This window comes from Anomalospiza imberbis, chromosome 4, assembly GCF_031753505.1.
Source record: "Anomalospiza imberbis isolate Cuckoo-Finch-1a 21T00152 chromosome 4, ASM3175350v1, whole genome shotgun sequence".
In the NCBI taxonomy this organism is placed as follows: domain Eukaryota; kingdom Metazoa; phylum Chordata; class Aves; order Passeriformes; family Viduidae; genus Anomalospiza; species Anomalospiza imberbis.
This window is the reverse complement of record NC_089684.1, coordinates 55,755,584-55,776,488: the sequence shown is the minus strand read 5'-3', so window position 1 is coordinate 55,776,488 and position 20,905 is coordinate 55,755,584. Positions and strand designations below refer to the sequence as shown.

Here is a 20,905-nt window from a genome sequence, read left to right as displayed (position 1 = left end):
ATAATCAAGATGAAAAATGTGATTTTAATTCTCTAATGCTGAACACGTCAAGATTTTTTTTTTGTCTTTTGCCAACTATACTTTCGAACTGCAAATAAAAATCAGATGGTCTTAGTTTCCCAAGAAGCTGCTGTAATTTTGTATCTGGCTTCATTAGTGTAACAATTTGGCCTGTGGAGTAATTTGAAAACAAATTTCAGTGTTCTGATTTCTCTGTTTTCCTTACCAGCCATATATTAGGAGGATCTATGAATTTTATATTGAAAGTGTAAAGTACAGGTTTTTTAGTTAAATAATTTTTATTGAAACTTTTACTAACATCATCATTTATCTCTAGGATTTTACCCTGTCCATTAACAAAGTATGAGATTATCTTTCACAAAATGAGTAGGAAAACCAAATCCTTCATGGAATCAAACAGTAATTTCAGTAATGAAATCAGACACTATTGTGAAGACTCTTAAGTCTGATAGAAAAGATGGGCTCAGAAAACAGAAGTCAGCAGCTGGGTGTCTGCCTCTCAAGGAACACAGATGATGTCTCATAGGGTCAGACAGTGACTCATCCTTGGGCTCCCCTCCTCCCAGAAGGCAGCTGCTGCATGGAACGGAATGGGGTTGGGAAGCAGGACACCCAAACCTCATCTGTTTCACTGGCACTGTGTCACAGTACAGAAGAGCCTGTTGCAAATGCTACGCAGAAAACTGCAGAGCAAGGTAATTTTTCAAGTGTGTCAACAGTTAGAGCTGATAGGGTTTTTAATCTGTACTTTCTAGAGCTGTGCAAGACCAGCATTAGATTTCATAGTTCAGAATTTATTTGAGGAAATAATTCCAGCTTCAAATTTTTAAACATTAGTGGTAAGGATAAGCAACTTTGTTGCTTCGAGGTAAACAGCAATAAACTGCAACTTTTACTTATTTCTGCCTTTCCCCCCCTTAAGCAGTACTTGAAATAACATGCTCATTTAGAATCCTTCTGATTTCTTCTCCAACACACGTAATGAGGGTCAAAGGAGTTTCAAGTGCAGAGAGTATCAAGCATCCCTGTAACGCCTTTAGGACCTCCCCATTCTTCTGGCTGATGCACTGCAGATCAAAGGAGGGAACATACAGATTGAAAAGCATATGCTCAAATAAGTCAAGGCAAATACCCCAAATTCAGCACAAGGTCAATGTATTGCTGCAGTGGGACAAAGCTTGCAAGTGCAGGCACAGCCAGCTCTTCTTGATATAGTGAAGTTTGGGTTCTTGACTCTTATTGGATTGGAAAAGTTTTCCAAAATGGAGAACAAAGAAAATAAAATTAAAAGTTTAGTGAGAAGAAAGACATTCTGATGCTTGGAAAGGACTCGAGGACACTTTCAAAAGTCTGTTTGGCTAGTGATGCATCTTTTAAATGTATTTCTTGGTAATTAAACTATTAGATTCAAGCAGGCAGTGAGGGAAAACCCTACCTGGGGAGCTCTGCAGGCATGCTTCTTGTGCCTGGGAGAGGAGCAGCAGGAGGGACGAGGAAGGGGGTTCATGTAACCAGATACCATTAAGATGTTGTTAAAAACTATTGCTTACTGCATCGTTGCTGTTGGTTGCTGCCTTACTACAAAAATCATTGTCTACTAGAAGTGAAATTACTAAATTCAGAAAATTATGGACTCTAGTTGGAACCAGACAAAAAGCATGGACTTAGCCTTAAGTATATTAATTGTACCTGTTAATTCTTAAAAGCATTCTAATCTTCAGTTAAGCCTGGTAAATATTTGATAGCACAATAAATTAGAATAAAGAAGTTATGGTATCATTTAAAATCTGGCCAGCCACTCACTCCCTCCCTCAGAGTGGATGAAGGAGAGAATCAGAACAGTAAAGGTACGAAAATCTGTGGGTTGAGAAAAAGACTATTTAACAGGTAATGCAAAAAGGCCATGTGAGCAAGCAAAGTGAAACCGGGAATTAATTCAGCACTTCCCGTGGGCAGGCAGGTGTTCAGCCATTCCCAGGAAAGTAGGGATCCATCACATAACAGAGACTTGGGAAGACAAATGCCATCACTCAAAATGTGTGTCCCCTCTCCCACTGCTTCCTTCTTCTTCCCTCAGATTTATGCTCAGCACGAAGCCATAGGGTGTGAGATATGGTGTGCAATGTCCCTGGGTCAGTTGGGGTCACTGTCCTGGCTGTGTCCCCTCCCAGCTCCTCACTGTGGGGTGGGATGATGGACAGAAAAGGCCTTGGCTCTATGGAAGTGCTGCTCAGCAATAGCTAAAATATCCCTGAGCTACCAGCACTGTTTCCAGAACAAATCCCAAACACAGAGCCCCAGTAGCTGCTCCGAAGAAAATTAAGTCTATCTCAGCCAAAATTAGCACATGCGGAGCTGTTCCTCACTCAAATTAAGATTCTGATGTAGTTCACCAGCATTAATGATTCTACGTGTGCTTTTCACAATATGGCTTTTAATTCTAGGTGTATTGCAGTGACATTCAAGCAAAGATTATGGGAAACTAAACATAAAACACCCACTGCTTTGTTACAAATGAAGTAGAGAGATAGCAGCTGGTTTTCCTGCAACCCCTGTTCTTTCAAATCTTTCTACCTACTGCATCCATCTTTATTTGTACTTAGGCATAAATCATTGTCCTTTTGCTTCTGGCAAGAAAATGAAAAAAGTGTTGGTAAAGATTTTACCAAAGGTCATATTTTAAAGATGAAATTCAGTTCTCTTTCAGGTGAAGAACAGTAGTAGAGGAAGGCAGGAGGCATGCCATATAGAACTAAAGGTTTGGCTTTAAATGTCAGCCAAATTAACATTATGGGACATAACACACCTTCTAGTTTAAAAAAAGAAACAACAACAACAAAAACCCCAATTAAAAAAAATAATAATAATAATAATAAAATATTCTAACCATTGACTACTGACATTAAAGTAGCATCAACTTCAAGATGAAATTGTTCCTTTAGAAGCTAATAGAGCCAAACTTTTATTTTAAAGTTCTCCTTAACAATTGCAGCTGCTTCAATTCTGTTTAAATCCAGATCTCATTTTATTCATGCATGCATAGAATGAGGCCAAATGCTTGGGGACAATGGTTCCCAGGGAATAAGTGATCCAATGAACCATCTGTACACACATCATGTCTAATCACGGTGAGGTGGCAAAAATAAAAATTATTAGATTATTAAAATCTTGATGTTTGGGAATCGTTTTTATCTCATGGATGTTTGGTGAAGATGAATGAATTATTTAAGCCAGTGATAAGAAACATGCACTTACATTACTTGGGTAATTTCCCTCTGCTGTTCTCTGGAGCCATCTATTTCTCTGCACTTATATAGTCAAAGTCTATGGAACACAAGTGGACAATACAACATACAAATATTTCCAAAATTATCAAAATGGACATTAATTTTTGCATGATTAAAAGTGAAAATTCAAAGTATTGAGAAATACTAGTAAAAGGAATTAACTTCTTTTAGAAGGCCTCAACCATGAGTCTTCCATTTTCTATCTCAGTGTCATTGACACAAAAAAACACTTGGAAAATCTGTGGTCATGCAAGTTTGACTCTTCTGGTAAATTGAGATTGTAGTGCTCTTTTTGCACCTTAGCAGCCTTTGATTCTGTACACATATGAGTTTAAATGTAACCAAAGCATGCATTATTGAATAGATAAAATTATTCAATGAAGAAAAGGAAGAGCTTAACAGAAGGATGAACATAAGAAAATAACTTTCTGGTTAAGATTATGCAGCAAAAATTCAGAATCTTTTGCATATCAAGTGCATTTCACTAAAGAAATTCCCTTTTAAAAAGGTCTCTTTTAAAGCAATATTAAATTGGAGCACCTCAGGAGAATATCAATGAGCAGCTGTTAAACTTCTCTCCTGGGTAAGCAGGCTCTCATGCCTCCTGTCACATGTTCAAGCAGATAGGTAGGCAGAAATAGGGTAGTTTTGTGCTATTTATTATATTTACGAACCTGTGATAAATCAGTATTGTCAATATATACTAGAGGGAAAAAATAAGAAAACAGTTGTTTGAGAAAGCCCAGGTTTAGCATTGAGCAGAGAGCTAGAGTCACACTATATTAACTATGTTAATCTAAGTATTTTTCCTTGTCCAAAAATCTGTGTTTCTTAAAAATGCATACTTTTATTTTTCCTGGTTCAAAAATCAATATTTTTAAAATATATATATTCTCAAATATTCAGAACTTCATGACTCACTACTGCTTCAAGAGTAAAGCTAAGAGCTGCTTCCATCAAATAGTCTCTATTTGGATTAAACAATATTTTTATAGAGATTTCCTGATGTGAAAACCTCTTAAGCATGTCAGGTCAAAATCAAGTCTCTGGTCCTGAAGCGGAACCATTTCAGTCAGCAGGATTTCATCAGTGCATCATGGAATAGAATTTGCCCATTAGCATGTTTAAAGCATTTGCTCACTGCCAGAGTGCTACCTTAATTCACTTTTCTGAATAAACTTCAATTTCAGCACTCAAAAGCAATTTAATATTGCAGGCAAATGAAATTGTTTCAATCATAATGTGAAGAAGCAGAAAGGGCTAAGTAATTGCAAATGAAATATAACTAAATAAGGATGTTATTTACTTTTGAAACTTCCAAATGTGTGCTTCATGTTTGTAATAGAGCATATGGCCCCTTCTTGGCCTTAGGGATTTAGAGCTAGCTGTGCTTTGGCTGAACACAGCTGCTGGAAATCAGTTAAAGAACACCAGTTCTAGCTAAAGAATGACATGGGACTGATCCCACAGGAGCAGAGGAAGAAGAAACAGGCTTCCTCTAGCCATCTTTATGAGCACTTGAAGGTTGAAATGAAAATTTTTCCCCTACCTAGTGAAAGTGTCCTTTCTAAAAACCACTGAAAATCAAACAACTGATATTGCTTTGCAGGAAGATGGGAGTTCTCATGCTCAGTCTCCTGATGCTTCATCTAATTCAGACTTCACCTGAGACTTCAGATGGATACTTCTTTACCTGATCTGGGCTCTGCAACAGGTGAAGAAGGTAGTAAACATTTCTAAGCCGGTTATGGCTATGTGTACCACAAAATAGAATGGAAGATTAATTATGATGTGAAGCAATTCCTGAAGCAACCTAAAGAAATCAGGCGATTTATCGAATGGTCTGTGTTTGCCATCTAGTGGTACAAAGCCAGAATTTTTTTTCTGCTGCACGAGAGTAGACACACCTGCTGAAATCGCCTATCTCAGAAGCAAACCTCTCCCGCACAGAAATATTCCTGCTCTCGGGATGATGGTGGTGATAAGTGTACAACTGGCCTTTCAGGAACCAGGTGCAGAATTTTTTCAGCCCTTGACCCACCAGACCTAGGACTGGGTCAACAACAAATTAGCAAGGGTTATCCAGTAATTAATTGATCTGTAGCTCCAGTGTTCTGGCTACTGCTCCGATCTTTTGATCTTGCAGGTGCAGATTCTAAGAATATGCAGGCACCCAACTTTTCACTGCTTTCTGTGAGAATTCAAGCAAGTAACAGGGTTTTGAGAATATATTCTAACATCTTGTAAACAACACTTATAAAACTCTCAGCCAAAGGCCCACTGGATTTCTAGAGGCTTCAGCTTTGCTTTACAGCACCTCTGTATGAAAACATATGATTATTTTCCAACCAGATGACTGATCGACAATGAAATTAGCAGCTCATTAAAAAATTGTGCAGGGAATACATACCATTCTGGCACTGGAACACATATACCTAAATATGATCGATAAGACTAGTTATTTCAAGAATATTTGAATAAAGAATTAAGTAAAAGGATTAATTTTATTTCTCAGTTATGTCATAAATACAAGAAAATTAATAGAAATGTATTTTATCAGAAAAATTATATACAGCATTATATCTAATCATACATGTTTCTCACCTGGATTTCTTGCTATCTATATCTGTCCACAAAATAATAATTATATATTGATTTTCATCAGTAATAAGGAACTTTAAACTAAATCCTATGTCACAATTATCTAGCAAATATTTTTTGGTTTTACTGTAAAAAAAAAACAAAGCTAGGAATTAAGACTTGGAATTTTCCTGTTATCTCTGTGATTCAGGAGAAACTCTTCCTGGGATTTTCTGTTCTAAGTCATACAGAATTTTTTGTAAACCCCATTCACAAGTCACAATGAATGAAAACAAAGCCATAAAAATTGTAGAGAGAACAAATCCCAGTTGACTAAAACAAAGATTAATGAGATTGAATTAACTTTACTATGTAGTGTTAATCAATATTAACACTAATATGATTCTGAAAAGTGTATTTATAGAATAACACCATATATATAACAAAACATGTGGAAAGAAAGAAAAATTACATGCTATTAGCTATGGTCCCTTCTTTTAAAAAAAATTATTGAATCTTCTATTTATTGAGCAGCTGCTGCATTCACTCATTCATTCATCCACTCCCTCAACTGTTATTTATGTAATTAATTATTCAAGCAATTGTTCACTGAGGGACCATATATGATCTATGTTTTACAATTGACCTCAAAGAGCGAGGCAGCTGAATGCATCCGATAGAAAATAGAAAAAGGCATCGCAAGGTTCACAACAATTATCCAGGGTTCAAAGCCAAAAACTATTTCTTCCAGTCCATTGTCATACTCCGGGCGGCACCCGAACGCCGGTGGTATCCACAGCTGCAGGGAAAGAACGCGAGGCCAATATTAATCACCAGCTGTACAAGTCAATAGCCCTTAATGACTGTGACTCCACCGTACTGCAAAATGGTTTCAGGAATCCCTAAGAAATCCCTCCCTGTTGCTGCTGGGGCAGGCTGGTGGAAGTGCGCTTCAGCTTCTGCTGTTGCTTTTGGACCATTACTGAAAGGAGCCTCCCTTATTCCTCATTTAAATAAATTTTGTTCCCCAAAAGCATATTCACTTCTTCCAGAAGTAAAATTTACTGCCTACAAACTATAGAACCATGCAATTTTAATATACTTATCAGACTTGAAAGGATGGGAAGCTTTTGGGTATTAACTTGTGAACTACATGCAAAATGTCTTACCGAAAGATTGCAGAGGAATAAAAATGCAGCAATGTTCTTCAAAATTCTCCTCTTGTTGTTAGTAACTGAGTTTCTGCTGTAAAATGAGAAATCTGAGGCTGAGTGCATGACCAAACTATTGTCCTGATTTGTTTCTTCTCTGGCAACACCAGCACCATCGTTTTCTCTCCCACAGATGCTGCCCTTAAACAGACAGGGTATGTCGCCGCTGTCACGAGCAGCTCTGCCGTTGTAAATCTCTTTGTACAAGGGGGTGAGGGACAAAGTGCTCCCCCGAGATATGGTCACTATCCGAAGAGTTTTAATGTCATCATTCACCTTTTCCTGCTCACGGTGGATGGATTCAATGATAAAGAGGTTCTGAATATATTTCTCAATAATAACCAGAACAGAGTAGGGCAGGTTATACCATGTGTATTTGGGATGACCTTGGGCACAGATAATGGCAAGGATTGAGCCCCAGGAGAGCAGCCAGGACCCTGCAGCTGTGCCTACCAGCAGTTCTGCATCCAGTTTTCGAGCGGGATTCTTGGAATTATCCAGCGATCTATCTTCCAGTCTGTAGATGAGAAGGGCGACGATTCCAGCTGTGCACATGAGAGCCAACACGAAGATAGCGTGCAAGTAAAACATAGTGAGTGCTAACTCACTTTTGATTTTTGAACCTCCAATCTGAATTAAATACACAACAACTATGGCTATCGTGCTAGTTAACACGATTAGTCCAAAAATCATTCCAACAGTTATGCCGTGGAATTTGAATGGAGTTTTGTTTTGCTGGTGGTGCTCAACTTTACGACCAATGTTCTTCCACAGGACATAGAGCATCGTGGATGCTAGGATGTGGTACTCTATATTGAAGGGATATAGGTAATATATTCCCTGAGAAAATATTGAGCAGAGAGTTGTTGTTGTGCAGTTGCATTGAGGTGCATGATCATCTAGAACTAAAGGAGAAGGAGAGATCAGTTATGTGCATTATCAAGGTTCCTTGTTTTAAACGAATAAGTAAAACATAAATAAAATAGTGAAACACAAAAGGTCAGATTTCAGTCAAACAACACCCAGTTACCCACCTAAGAAAAGGCTTCCCCATGTTTCACTGGGGTTTGAAAGCAGAAGGCATCTCCAGCAGTTGTCACAGAATGGCCTGGGCTGGAAGGGACCTTAAAGATCATCTATTTCAAACCCCCCCGCTGTGGACAGGGAACCTTTCACTAGACCAGGTTGCTCAAAGCTCCATCTAGCCTGGCCTTGAACATTTCCAGGGATGGAGCATCCACAGCTTCTCTGAATAGCCTGTTCCAGCATCTTAACACCCTCACAGTAAAGAATGTTTTTCTTTATATCTTCCTTGCTCTAAAAGTTTGCTAACTACAGCTTGCACCATCTTGCTACTGGAGAAAATGATTCATTAGTAAAAAAAACACTCAGAGCAAAGTCTTTGTCTTGTAAAACAGCACTAATGGATAACTTCTATTCCTTTGAGCCATGCCACTGAATCCTGTAGGACCACAGGCTACATGCAATCACTCTCCTGGGAAAGATTTGCATTATCCATACTTGTTTTTTATTAATAACTTGGTAAGTAGTAAACTTTCTTTTTAACACTGCTATGTTAATTTATTACTGTGATTTACTAATAAAGTGGTTCCTTAGTTATATTATTCCTGAAATGTTCTCAAAAAATCTATTTGTTTGGAACTTTGAAGAAAATTACTGCCTTGTTCACATATATAATAATGATCATATAACATTTCAGTATCAGCTAATTAGCATGGGCCCCAGAATGTCTATGCTGACATAATCATGAATGACCCAGCTAAATCCTACAGTGACAGTGTTCTGTATAAGTATGCTAGAGCAGGAATTTCACAATGCACCGAGACTTTTGCTTACCTATAGTTATGTTCCCAAAACCAAGCGTGATTAGTCTTTCCTTATGTTCATTCAATTGATGTTTTGACTCTGTTAACACACCATTTGTCCACAGGAGCAAATTTGTAAAAACAGAATGGATAACACCAAATCTACAAAGCAAAGTAATTATTGCAGGAATCTGTACAGTCTGTATCTCATGAAATATGTGAAATGAAATTAAATGGATTAACTTTCTATATACAAGCTATATGGCACTATTTATTTGTCAGTGCAGGGGGGAGGGTTGAAAAATCATCAGCAATCTCTAAAGATGTTCTGCAGTTACTGAAATCAGACTTCCAAAACCTTACAGAAATGCCATATATTAAATGGCCTAGTGTATTAAACTGTTAATAGAATGCCAGGTGTTTTCCTGTACCCGAGACTGTTTATGTTTCTTCACCAAGAAACAGTTCTTTATTACAAACACTGTTCTCAGTGATAAAGTTGCAGTTAGAAATATTTTAATCTACTTATAAACAGAGCTGATAGCACCAGCTGATGTTGCAAAGCCTTTTGTAATCACTCCCTGAGCATGGGGTTTGAACACTTACCCAAGAGAACAGAACAAAAGGAGAACCTTCACCACAGATTATGTTTCTGAGCAAATTTATTTTACCTCCTATAGAAACCGGTCAGATCATTGATAACTTTAAATAAGTACTTTGAAAATTACCATGTTTGCTTACTTGTGTTCTATGTACAGACAGATCAATATACAATAACCCACCTTCTCACAAACCTAGAAAACACATTGGATCTGATTTGGTACATAGGATACCACCAGGGAGGTTGTGTTCCCAAGTGCATGTGCACAGCTGCATCTACCACAGCTGTGAGGTGTGGTTGATATGCCTGAGGGATGGGATGCCAGAAGGACCTGGATGAGCTCAAGAAGTGGCCCTATGGGAACCTTAGGAGGCTCCAAAAGGCCAAGTGCAAGGTCCTGCAGCTGGGTCAGAGCAAGCCCCAGCATCAACACAGGCTGGAAACATTCACGGTCAGGTTGGATGGACCTCTGAGCAGCCTGATCTAGTTAAAGGTGTCCCTGCTTATTGCAGAGGGGTTGGATTAAATGACTTTTAAAGGTTTCTTCCAACCCAAACTATTTTATGCATCTAAGACCTAGATTTTAAAAGGTGCTTTCCATAAAATCAAAATTAAAAAATCAATATAAAATACCTCAGTTACATTGCATTAACTGCAGGTTGGTGATACAGGTTCCCTTTAAGTAGGTAAAAAAATAAAAACATAATATAGTGATCAGTCTTAAAACACAGTCTTAAAACATTTCCTTCTTAAGTGATTCTGTGGTATCATATATTGCCATTTTCCTCTCTCATGAGAAAAATATATGTATTCTGTGACTATTTAGTATTACAAAATATCAGTGCAGGTTGAATAAGGGTAAGTGGAGTTTCTTTAACTGTTCTATTTCTTTCTACTTAATGCAATCAAGAGAAGAATCAATCTGTGTATATTTTCAGTGTCTCATACAATAAATCTTTGGTGTTAAAGCACTGTACAGACCTACACCTATTAACATGCTAGATGAGGATCAGATAAACTTTTTACCTTTCAAGTGTTTTGAAAGACTGGATAACATCCTTTGCATGACACCACAGAAAATACACCTAAATGGAAGAAATACAGAGAAATATCGTTACGCAGATGCACATGTGTAACACTCTGAAAGGAAAGTGCATCTGTAGATAGACATTCAAATGGTTAAAATTTCTGATGATTTAAACTGAAGCAGCTCCATCTCCACAAATGTGAAAGAGCTCATGATTTCATGTGATATTTACACAGAACCTGAGATTTCTTACATGAAAAATCAGTGGCTTAACTGTAGGAAGTCCAAGTATCACTCACCAAAACATATTTTCCTTCTGTATCTGAAGAGACTTTTATTTCAATGACAAAGAAAATAAAGTCACTGGCTGTGGATAGAGGCGTGATTGCTGTAGGGCATGGTGATGCTAAGTTTGAATAATTTATGAAATATATTAAATTCTGTGGAGGGAAAGAGATTGATGAAGGATGCTAGACTTGACTAATAAAACAACAAATTCCAGGAAGCATGAGAAAAATTTGTACTAACTGCATGAGAGGCAACCCCATTAAGAACACAGCAGCTGCACTCAAGGATAGTGCAGAAAACTCAAACAAGGAGTAAAAGAGAGAGATAACAATAATGAGTTAGCAAGTCAAGGTAAGGGGGATAAAATTAGAACTCTCTGTTTGTGAGTGCATAATGGAGATCTCAGAAAGAGACTACCACTGAAACAAAACCAAGTGTGGATACGTTCAAGAAGAACTATACCAATGTTCCTCAGGGATGTTAGGGTGACACTAACAGTCTGTTAACTCACAATAGTTCCTAAGATACTGAAGTCATCAGTAGGAGAACTATCAGGAGTGAAAGAGTCCTAAGATTTCTTTTAGAATCCTGTCTGGTTTGGTATTCCAGAAATGGTCTGAAAAGTGATAAAAACTTTGGGTTCTTCTTCAGCAACCAGAGTAACTGGAAGCCCATTTTTCCTCAGCATCCATTACTGTAGGATGCCTTCACAGCCACTGTTTCTGAGGCAATCAATGCTAGGCAAATGCAGCTCTTTATGGCTCAACTATGCTACCCAGCAGTAACAATTCCTCCAATGAAGCATTCATCAATGAGAGGAGTGGCCTCTGTAAAATCCTAGATGTAAAGACTAAAATATTTCATGTAGGCTTCAAATGAAATCAAATTGAAATCACCTTAATCTCTGATGCCATATTCAATTTCCCATCCTGGGAAAAATGCAGCAAAATCTGACAGCAGATCTGAAACCATTCCTTAAAACTTATAAAAACATAAGTTTTGAAGATCTATTCAGACACAAGATAGTGGGAAGAAATAGGACAAGCCAATAAAGAAATAGCATAGAATCCAGTTTTCGCTCACAGAATACTGATTGTGTCAAGGGGACTTCTGCCTGCAGAAGAACATAATGCACAGCCTGCCCTGGGAGGGCAGGTACATGTCAGTTCATACATGGGTGCACAACGTATATATTCATTTCATGGCATGTGTTAGGAAGCCTCACTTAGAGTAAATGACAACAGAATCTGGTAGAAAACAAGTTCTTTGGTTTTTAGATGACACATATTAGGGATGTTCTCTGCTGTGATTTCATTCACTGTTTCAAAGACACAAGAAGATTCCTCTTAGGTAAGTTAATTACTTCTTAAATTTAACTTTTTCTTTGATTGCTTAGGCTAACATTCAAGTGTTTATTATTTTAAGCTCTGTAGATGATAAATTCAGTGACACTGGGTTATGTAAAATTTAAATTAGAATTCTTGTTGCCTTTGTTCAGCATTTTTATTCACCATTCTTCCACACTCCAGTTCATGGTGGCTGGAAACCTTGTCAGCTCTGGGTCACTGGCTGTAATGAAGAATGCTGTGTTCAGATCAGCAGGACAGAAGAGATTAATTTCATTGGTTTGTTTTTCAGAGATGAAAGAATAAAGTTGCAAGATATGGAAAGTGGATATTAAAATAATGTGAAATTAAAATTTCTTCAACCAACTCAGAATTTAACTGTCAGAGAAAAACATAGATGGGTTGAGAGTTACTGTTTACATTTCAGTGATTTTTTTTAACTGTTGAAGAAAGCAGAAAAACATAGGTTGTTCAAAAGCTCATTTACATGCAATCACAACTGCTAGGAAAACATTTATTTTCTTTCTGAATGACATAAAACTCTTGGAAAATTCATAAAAGTGCCTGGCTATGATTGAGTATCTCAGTTGAGTAGCTTTTTCTTTCCTCCTTCCCTACAAACCTGCTGGCAGGGGATTAGAGGAGTTAATGTGAGAAACAATCAGCAATGGAGTGTCACCACACACTGTAGACCCAAAGCTTTATAACAAACAGGCAGCTGGAATATTTCACAGGAGTCACTGACTATGTTTGCTACTGTGCAGCCACTGATAAGACCAACCAAATGCTTCTAGAAGGAACATCCATGTTCACTTGTTACAGGAAAGTTGTCCAAGTATTTTAGAACCAGCTAGGAAGGGGTTTGTCCCCTTTAACTTACAAGGCCTACACCACAAAGGAATTATCAGGTTAGACTGATTGAATTGAACTTGTCTGGCAAGTCCTACATACATAAACAAGGGAATTGTCTTTAGCCAAAATACTCATTTCAGCCTGAAAATTCTGTATGTCACTTCAACTAAACAAAAAGGCTACATAACTTCAAGTACATGATAACATTTTTTTATTATTCTTTTTTTTTAAATCCATGTCTGAAACCCATGAATTTCATGGCTAAGTAACTTCAGGTTGCAAACTTTGAATTTACTATACATGCACAAGCATTTAGTCCTCATAAGTATTCTGTGATATGCTTAGAAATCAAATTAGTGTTAAGTCGACTGATGACAAGATAAAATACATTTTTGGTAAGAAGCAAAGATTAATATAAAACTGCAATCAGTGACTTTTACCTGTAAGATGGTGTGGACAGCATGTGTAACAGGAAAAATGCCTTCAGTTGCTGATAAACAGTTTGAAAAATCAATATAATATCCAATTTTAAAGGAGTCCAGAATTAAAGTAATCACTGCAAATAATGTAATCCCACCTACAAATGAAAAAATATATTAGAAATGTTAATGTATAGTTATAGTGTCTAGGGATTATATGTAAAATATACAAAAACCTATTTAAGGGAATGAAAGCTGATCAATAACTGTGTTCTTGTTTAGGGAAATAAGACTAGATCAATGCTCAAGAAGATAATTGACTCTATGAAATTAGTGCCTCTAATTTGTGACAGCCTCTGCCCAGTACATTGAGCAAGGTCATCACTGGACAGCCCCTGCATGGCCAGGGAGGAGTTGCCAGCCCTGCACTGCCCAGGACATTCAGCAGCAGGCAGAGTGCCCAGCTATGGGCAGGATCAGCCTCCCAGGTGACAGTGGCACTGAAGCAGCCATAGAGAGCAGGAATTACTGCCTTCAGCAGCCCCACAGCAAACTGGGCATTCCTGGGGAGCTGAACAATCACCTCACAGTCCCCCAGCCCAAAACCTCCACAGTGGGAAGAGACACAATCACTTGGTGTGCCCTGCCCATGGCTCGGGGGTCACACTGTAACTCAGAGACCACAACAAGCTGGATGGTTTGTTCTCCTAGAAAGGAACCAAAGATTTCATTTCAATATCTGTATTCCATACACACACACAAAAAAAAATACCCTAACATATTACTCTAAATACCCTAAAGAACTTTGAAATACATTTCCCCTTGTTTATTTTTGTGTTGCTGTTATTATTGGGTTTGGACCTGTATGACTAAGTACAATTGGCTACAAGAGTACTGAACCAAACTCTAAGGCCTCCATTTCCTTGGTTTTGGTTTGTTTTAAGGGCTGTTTTGTTTTGGGGTTTTTTGTGGTTGGGTGGGGTTTTTTTTTTTCCCTTTTCTTAGGCTTTTTTTCAAGCAAGTTTTCACTGGATTTAATTTGAACTTACTTGAATGAAGGCTAGATAAAAATTTATCCATGGACCTTAACCAGACCTCATGATATAAACCAGCATCAGTAACTTATTCTTTACAATTCCTCACAGAGTAAATAACATAACTAGTGTTGACTTGGATAAATATTTATCTTTTATATAGGGCCACAACCTAACTTCCATATACGTACCATGTGTTCCACTTGACATGTGGTAGTAAAAAAGTAATACTAAATTAAAAATTTATTCAATTAATACCTTTATTGTCCAAGTTCCATTGATAAAAATTAAGTAGAAATTATATAAACACACTGTAATTTTGTTTATTATTTCATTGACCCTTTAAAATTAAACAAAAATAGACTTCAGAAAACTTTTAAATCACAAGGGTATGAATTCCAGTAGGATTTTATGCTTCTGTTTTACAGTCTCTCTATAATAAGACCACTGTAAAATCACTGATTGAGTGTAATTTCTACCAAAAGCTAAAAAATTCTGCTTTTGCATTGCAAAATCTAAAGCCTCAGCTCTTCACTTCATACTTGTGTGTAATCCCATACAATTTTCTTTTAAATTTATGCTGCTTAGGTCAGCTAATTTGTTTTCTAACACATGTAACAGGACTGGAGCCCACATTTTTAAATAGAGGTGCCATTTTTATTGTGTATGAAACTAAATGGTATCATAAAACACAAAATTATAGGCTACTCTTGAGATCAAATTATATGTTTCTTTCCTTATCTAAAGAATGTTAATAATTATGAAATAAATTAGAATTTCTAGTTTTGATTATATAATTATAAATATAACTGGTTATAAATCACTCTGCCTGAGGTAACTAGACATGCTCTGAGCAAGGTGTTAGACTAGATGCACTTCAGAAGTCCCTTCCTACTTGAATTATTCTAAGATTTTGTGATTTATGGTTTATTTACAAAGTAGGCAGGAAACAGCCTGTTTGTTTGAAATGAGTCCATTTCACGTGTTATGATTGTTTCAATAAGAAGGCAAAAGCTATTTTCTGAAGCAAAAATATGATAGACTACTGACCTCCGAGGATTAGAAGACTTTATATGATTCTTAATTTTAGATTGTTTCATTTATTCAAATGGTATTTAGATATTTCTGCAATCACCCAGGTGGCCACACTACAAGTGTATACAAAATGTCCAACATGAAAGAGAATGATTGTACTGATTTCCTTAGTCAAAAATCAAAGCACAACCGTAATGACCATGCATATAGTACGTTAATAGTTTTTCTGACAACTTTTTGTGATAGAATCTTCAGTAGTATGTACTAATACTAAATGGACACCAGTAATTTCAAGAAAGATAATTCCACTGCTTAGTTATTTTCATTTACAATTGTAAGAAATGGGAAATTATTGCTATGGAGCACTGTTTCATTATTTTTTCTTTTCAAACATTCATTGAAACCTGTGTGTCTTAAGGGATCAATAATAGGATTTTAAATATTGCTAAGTGCTGCCTCATTTCCTCCTAGTAGCCATCAAGAAGATCAGAAAAACATAATGATACAGTTGCAAAAATACCACTCTCACTTTAAAATATTGTTCAAATAATTGGCAATTCAGTGCAAGCAGTAAAAAGATACAAGTTGATGTCTGTCAAGAGCTTTTAAGTTGACCAGTTGTCAATGCTTTAAACAGAAACTCTGCTGCTAAAGAATGTGATAAAATAAAGCTGTTTGTGAAGGCAACAGATTTTCATTTTGAATTCTCTGGCTCACTTCACTTTCCCCAAAAATGGTCATAGAGCTTTTCCTAGCAGGAGAGCAGACTTAGGGGAATAACATTTGGAATGTTATAAACCAAGGAAAGACTTCCTAAAGTTCCCTGTGGTTATTTAGGTCAGGATAACTGTGTTGTATTAAAGGCACAGCTCTGCCACAAACTTCTCCCACATTCAGACTCTAGGAACGGTTCTTGGTCAACCAGGCAGGTGAGAAGACAACAAAGCTCAAGGGTTCACACAATTGGCACCTTGGTGCAGAAAGGCTCGAGGAAACCTTCTGTGAGCAGTTCTTGCAAACTGATCATCTGTCCTTCTAGTATTGCTAAACATGTCCAAGGAGTCAGTTATAGGAGGTTTTTGTTAAATCATTCCATTTCAACATTTAGCAGAGCAAAATGGTCTAAGCAGGCAACTGCCACCACTTTTACTAAAATGATATTCAGAGTTTGAAAGTATTCATGAAAATACACTCATTTTATACTGTTTAATACAAGGACATTTGCTCTCACGATTACAGCAAAGAGATGTTCATGAAAAGTAGCTGATAAAACTAGTAAAAAATATTGCAGAAAGCTTTCAGTGGAAAAACTCAATCAAAATATGTCTGTCCCACTCCATCCTCCCCTTTCCTTCTTGGACTTTTGATCTTTCAGGTAAAAGAATTCTATGACAAAAGCACTGATAAAAGGAGGGCAAGGGAGATCTTGGCAGAGGAATTGCCACCTGAGTTTTTCCTTAGCTCAAATAAGTTTTATTTTACCAATAGAGGATAAAGGAGTTGTACAGATTTGTTGCAACTACAAGAAACTCCCAAGAATAGGAAAGTGTAGGTCATTCCCTAAGGGCAAATTTGTTGAATTGCAGCCTAAGAGAAGCCATGGAACCCACAGCACTTGAGAAGCCAGGACAAAGAGCCATCCTGTGCTGGTAAAAGAAATGGATAAGGTAACCTAGTAGTTCAATCTAGGATCTTATTTCTAAGTTTCTGTGACTCCTTATATTCTGTAGGACAAATGAAATGCTGTGAATGCGATGCTAAAAAAAAGAGGGTGGGGGATCCTGCTGTACTTACCCATGCTAGGCAGTATTTATTCCATATTTAGGAGGGGAAGGCTACCCTTTGAGTAACAAAAGCTTAGCTTGGTCCAAGGTAGGATCATATTAAGCCTTGCATGAATTTCAGGAGGTTGTAAGTCACATAAGCTAATTAATGAAAAATGCTTGAGAGATGAATATTGCCTTGAAAAATAGTAAATAATCAAGGGGAACAATTCATCAGTTAGTATGTGAACTCCATACATTTCAGGAAAGAGTCTACAGACCATGACTGTACATTAGACATTAAAAAATAGGTTTTCTGTCAGCAATTCAAACACAAATGTTAACAGTTGCAAAGAAAATAAATGATACACAAGCACTGAGATTGAGAATAAACTATATTTCCACAGCACAACCTTACTTCAAAATAATTAGTTGTCAGGTGTTCTTGGGATTTGCATTTAGATATTTCATTAGCTGCTGTGAAAATTAGCTGTTGTCTCATTGTTAGTAGGTAGAAAACATTTTAAGGGAAAGCTGTCATAACATTCCACTTAAATACGTTCCAATCTATCATTGACAGTGCTGAGACCAGAAGAGGCTGCTAAAACTGGGATTGCCTATTATTCCACAAGCACTGATGCAGGCTATTTCTTTTCCTTGGTACCCAAAAACACAGCATTCCTGTCACTACCACTCTGTGAAGTGCTGCCCAAAAACCTTCTCTCAATATACCGTTGTATCCTCACTCTGGTACGCACCTGACTGCAGATAAGGGCTGGCACACCCCGCCACTACCCTCACAAACTTTTATACTTTTTCTGCAAGCAAATGCTCAGTTTAGATTCCTTGTTTAACTGCTTTATGTGCTGATTACAAACTGATCTGGTCAGGGATTTTGTCCTCTTCTAACTCAAAATGTTTCAAAAGCATCACTGTACACATATAAACAGGAATCTCTGATATACATCGGTATAGAGAACACTTCAGAACCTTTCTGACTGGTACTACCATAAAGTAAATTGCATTATACCATCTGGAAAAGGTGATAATTCCTCCAAAACAGCTGCAAGACATCAACAAAATTGCCTCTTCTGCTAGCTATATTTCATTTTTCAAGTTTGACCAAACCAGCCTGGTAAGGAAAAAAGGAGCCGGAGCTTTCAGCACTATAAATGGTAGGTTGGAAAGTGAAGATGTTTAACAAACAGCTTCCCAATACAATCGTCTAGTATGTTCAGCTTATGCATATATTTACTTTAGAGTGCACTTCATGTTCATTCAGTTTGCGAATACCAGGATGCCTCCCGGTAGGGATGGAGAGGGTAACAAAGAGGCAGCAGACACAGGTGATGGCACAGATGTCCCTTGTGCAGTACCACTCTGTGCCATCCGCCCGTACTTACACTTCAGCCAGCGGGCTCCGGCGTGTGTGTCCTTGTCCCGGATCAGCCTCCTCTGCGTGCAGCTCCTGCAGAGGTACCACAGCATCCACAGCAGCTGGATGAGCATCAGCGTGATGAGATAGGAGAGCAGGTGGCTCTTGCTGATGCCCACAGCATGCACAGCCCAGGCGAAGGTGAGCAGCAGCCCGGCCAGGAAGAGGTTGATGCCGTACTGGCTGCTGAGGATCTCGGCGTTTTTCTGCGGGTAGCTGCCGCCCACCGCGGGGCACCCGGCGGCTTGCTCCATCTCCCACGCCGCCGGCCAGGTGCTCCAAGCAGGTGGCCCCGCTTTCCCCGGGGAGCCCCGAGGCTGCTGCTGGCCCGTCCCCCATTGCGGCGGGGGCGGAGCGGGACCGCCGGCCCTGGCCGTGCCCTGCCCGCGGGCGGGGGTCCCCGGCTGCCGGGGCAGCCCCGCGCTCCCCTCTGCGGGAAAGGCTGCTGAGGTTTTGCGGGACATTCTTCCCTGAGACTGATAACAGCTGGGGTCCAGACCAGGGTAAGGAGAAGTGACTCGGACGAAGATTAGTTCGGAGCCAGCCCTGCCCGGCTGGCTTTTTAATGGACATGCGGTTATGTCCGTGTTGGGAGACCCGTGCGTGTAGGTGTAACACGTTCCCTGGACAGGAAGATGCGAAAGACACTGTGTGTTGAACAAACCCCCGGCCCGACGGCTGGAAGGCCGAGGAACGGCCAGAACCTAGGAGCCGGGGAGGCTGGAGCCTGCCCTGCAGCCCAGGCGTCTCCAGCTGCTGATGGAGCTCCTTCGCACGGCGAGGCAGAGGGATCACACACGTGCTTCACGCTATGGGCTCCACAGCCCATCTTCTTTTGAGCAATCAGTACTTTCACTGGTAGGACGGAACCTCGTTTTCCAGGAATTCTCTAGACCTTTCAAAAGTGGTAATTTACCTTGGTTTTTTTAGAAAGTCCTGTTCTGACAACACAGTACTATAGGAATTGCTAGCTGGAGAAGCAAAACTTTCTGCAGAATTTAGTCCATTTCTTATATATTCGTGTTCCAAATATTTATACACACTCGGAACCTCGTTTTCCAGGAATTCTCTAGACCTTTCAAAAGTGGTAATTTACCTTGGTTTTTTTAGAAAGTCCTGTTCTGACAACACAATACTATAGGAATTGCTAGCTGGAGAAGCAAAACTTTCTGCAGAATTTAGTCCATTTCTTATATATTCGTGTTCCCAATATTTATACACACTTTCAGTATTGACCCTTTTCTACTTAAAATTAATTCTCTTAACTTTAGGTATTTGAATGCCAAGCATAGCTTGGAGGCCAAACACCAAGATAGACTGGTCCTTGTTCTGGCCAAGCAGGTCTTACATTTTTGCTCTGTACGTGTTGGTTGCATATTGATTACCCAAAACATTGATTTTTACAGTGAGTGACCCACGCCTCACATGAAATTAAGCCACTAGTTCAACTACAATTAAAAAAAAAAAGATATATTGAAAATACAGCATCAATTTTACTCCACTTCCTCTGGCAAAGGAGTCATTTTAAGCTTTTTCTCTTCGGAAGCCAGAAATTAATAGACGGGTTTTTCTCATATAACAAGGGACACTTTTGAACTTACGTATAAGTGGGGATCACAAGCCTCTTAAAGAACGGGGAAGAAAAACAATATGGCAGAAAGGTGGAATGAGTGAATTCTGGACAATCACCGATTTAGGTGAACATAAAGAAGTAGTTCCTGTCCTTTATTCATTTTGTCCTGTTCTCAAGAAACACGTTTTAAGCCATCTGCAAATTTTCCTTTTGAGGAATGCACTTAACAGGAAACAAGCCCTATGTTTCCGTCTGGCCTGTTAAATCAAAAGCATAACTAGTCAAACAGGCTTCAATCACCTCTAGCTCACAGCTACATCCATTGTTATCAGAAATGGCATTGTGGAATTGCCAAATCCTACTTCTGTCTCATAAGATGTAACCTTTAAAGAATAACTAAGAAAGATGTTTCCATTTTAGAGCTTCTATGGGTAACTGGGATAAATAATCTTCATTGCATGGACTATTTTACTTCAAATTATCCAAGAGCATCCCTTGTCACCTGTAAAGGAAAGCTCTTTGGTGCTAGTACACGTTCTCATCCTGAAATGAAATAATGTAAATGGATACAGAAGATACCTATGGTGGTCTGTACCAAGAGAATACA

General features: G+C 38.5%; 1 protein-coding gene across 1 annotated transcript; it reads right to left on the bottom strand.

The window, feature by feature from the left end:
• Positions 1 to 6,024: 6,024 nt before the first annotated feature.
• On the bottom strand, positions 6,025 to 19,009 carry OTOP1 (otopetrin 1). Its single transcript, XM_068188667.1, has 6 exons — positions 18,694 to 19,009; positions 13,480 to 13,616; positions 10,553 to 10,611; positions 8,957 to 9,087; positions 7,058 to 8,004; positions 6,025 to 6,687 (listed from the first exon to the last, which is right to left on the bottom strand). Exons 1-6 carry the CDS (start codon positions 18,977 to 18,979, stop codon positions 6,517 to 6,519), a joined length of 1,731 nt encoding a protein of 576 aa, XP_068044768.1. The 5' UTR covers positions 18,980 to 19,009; the 3' UTR covers positions 6,025 to 6,516.
• Between the last annotated feature and the right edge of the window lie 1,896 nt (positions 19,010 to 20,905).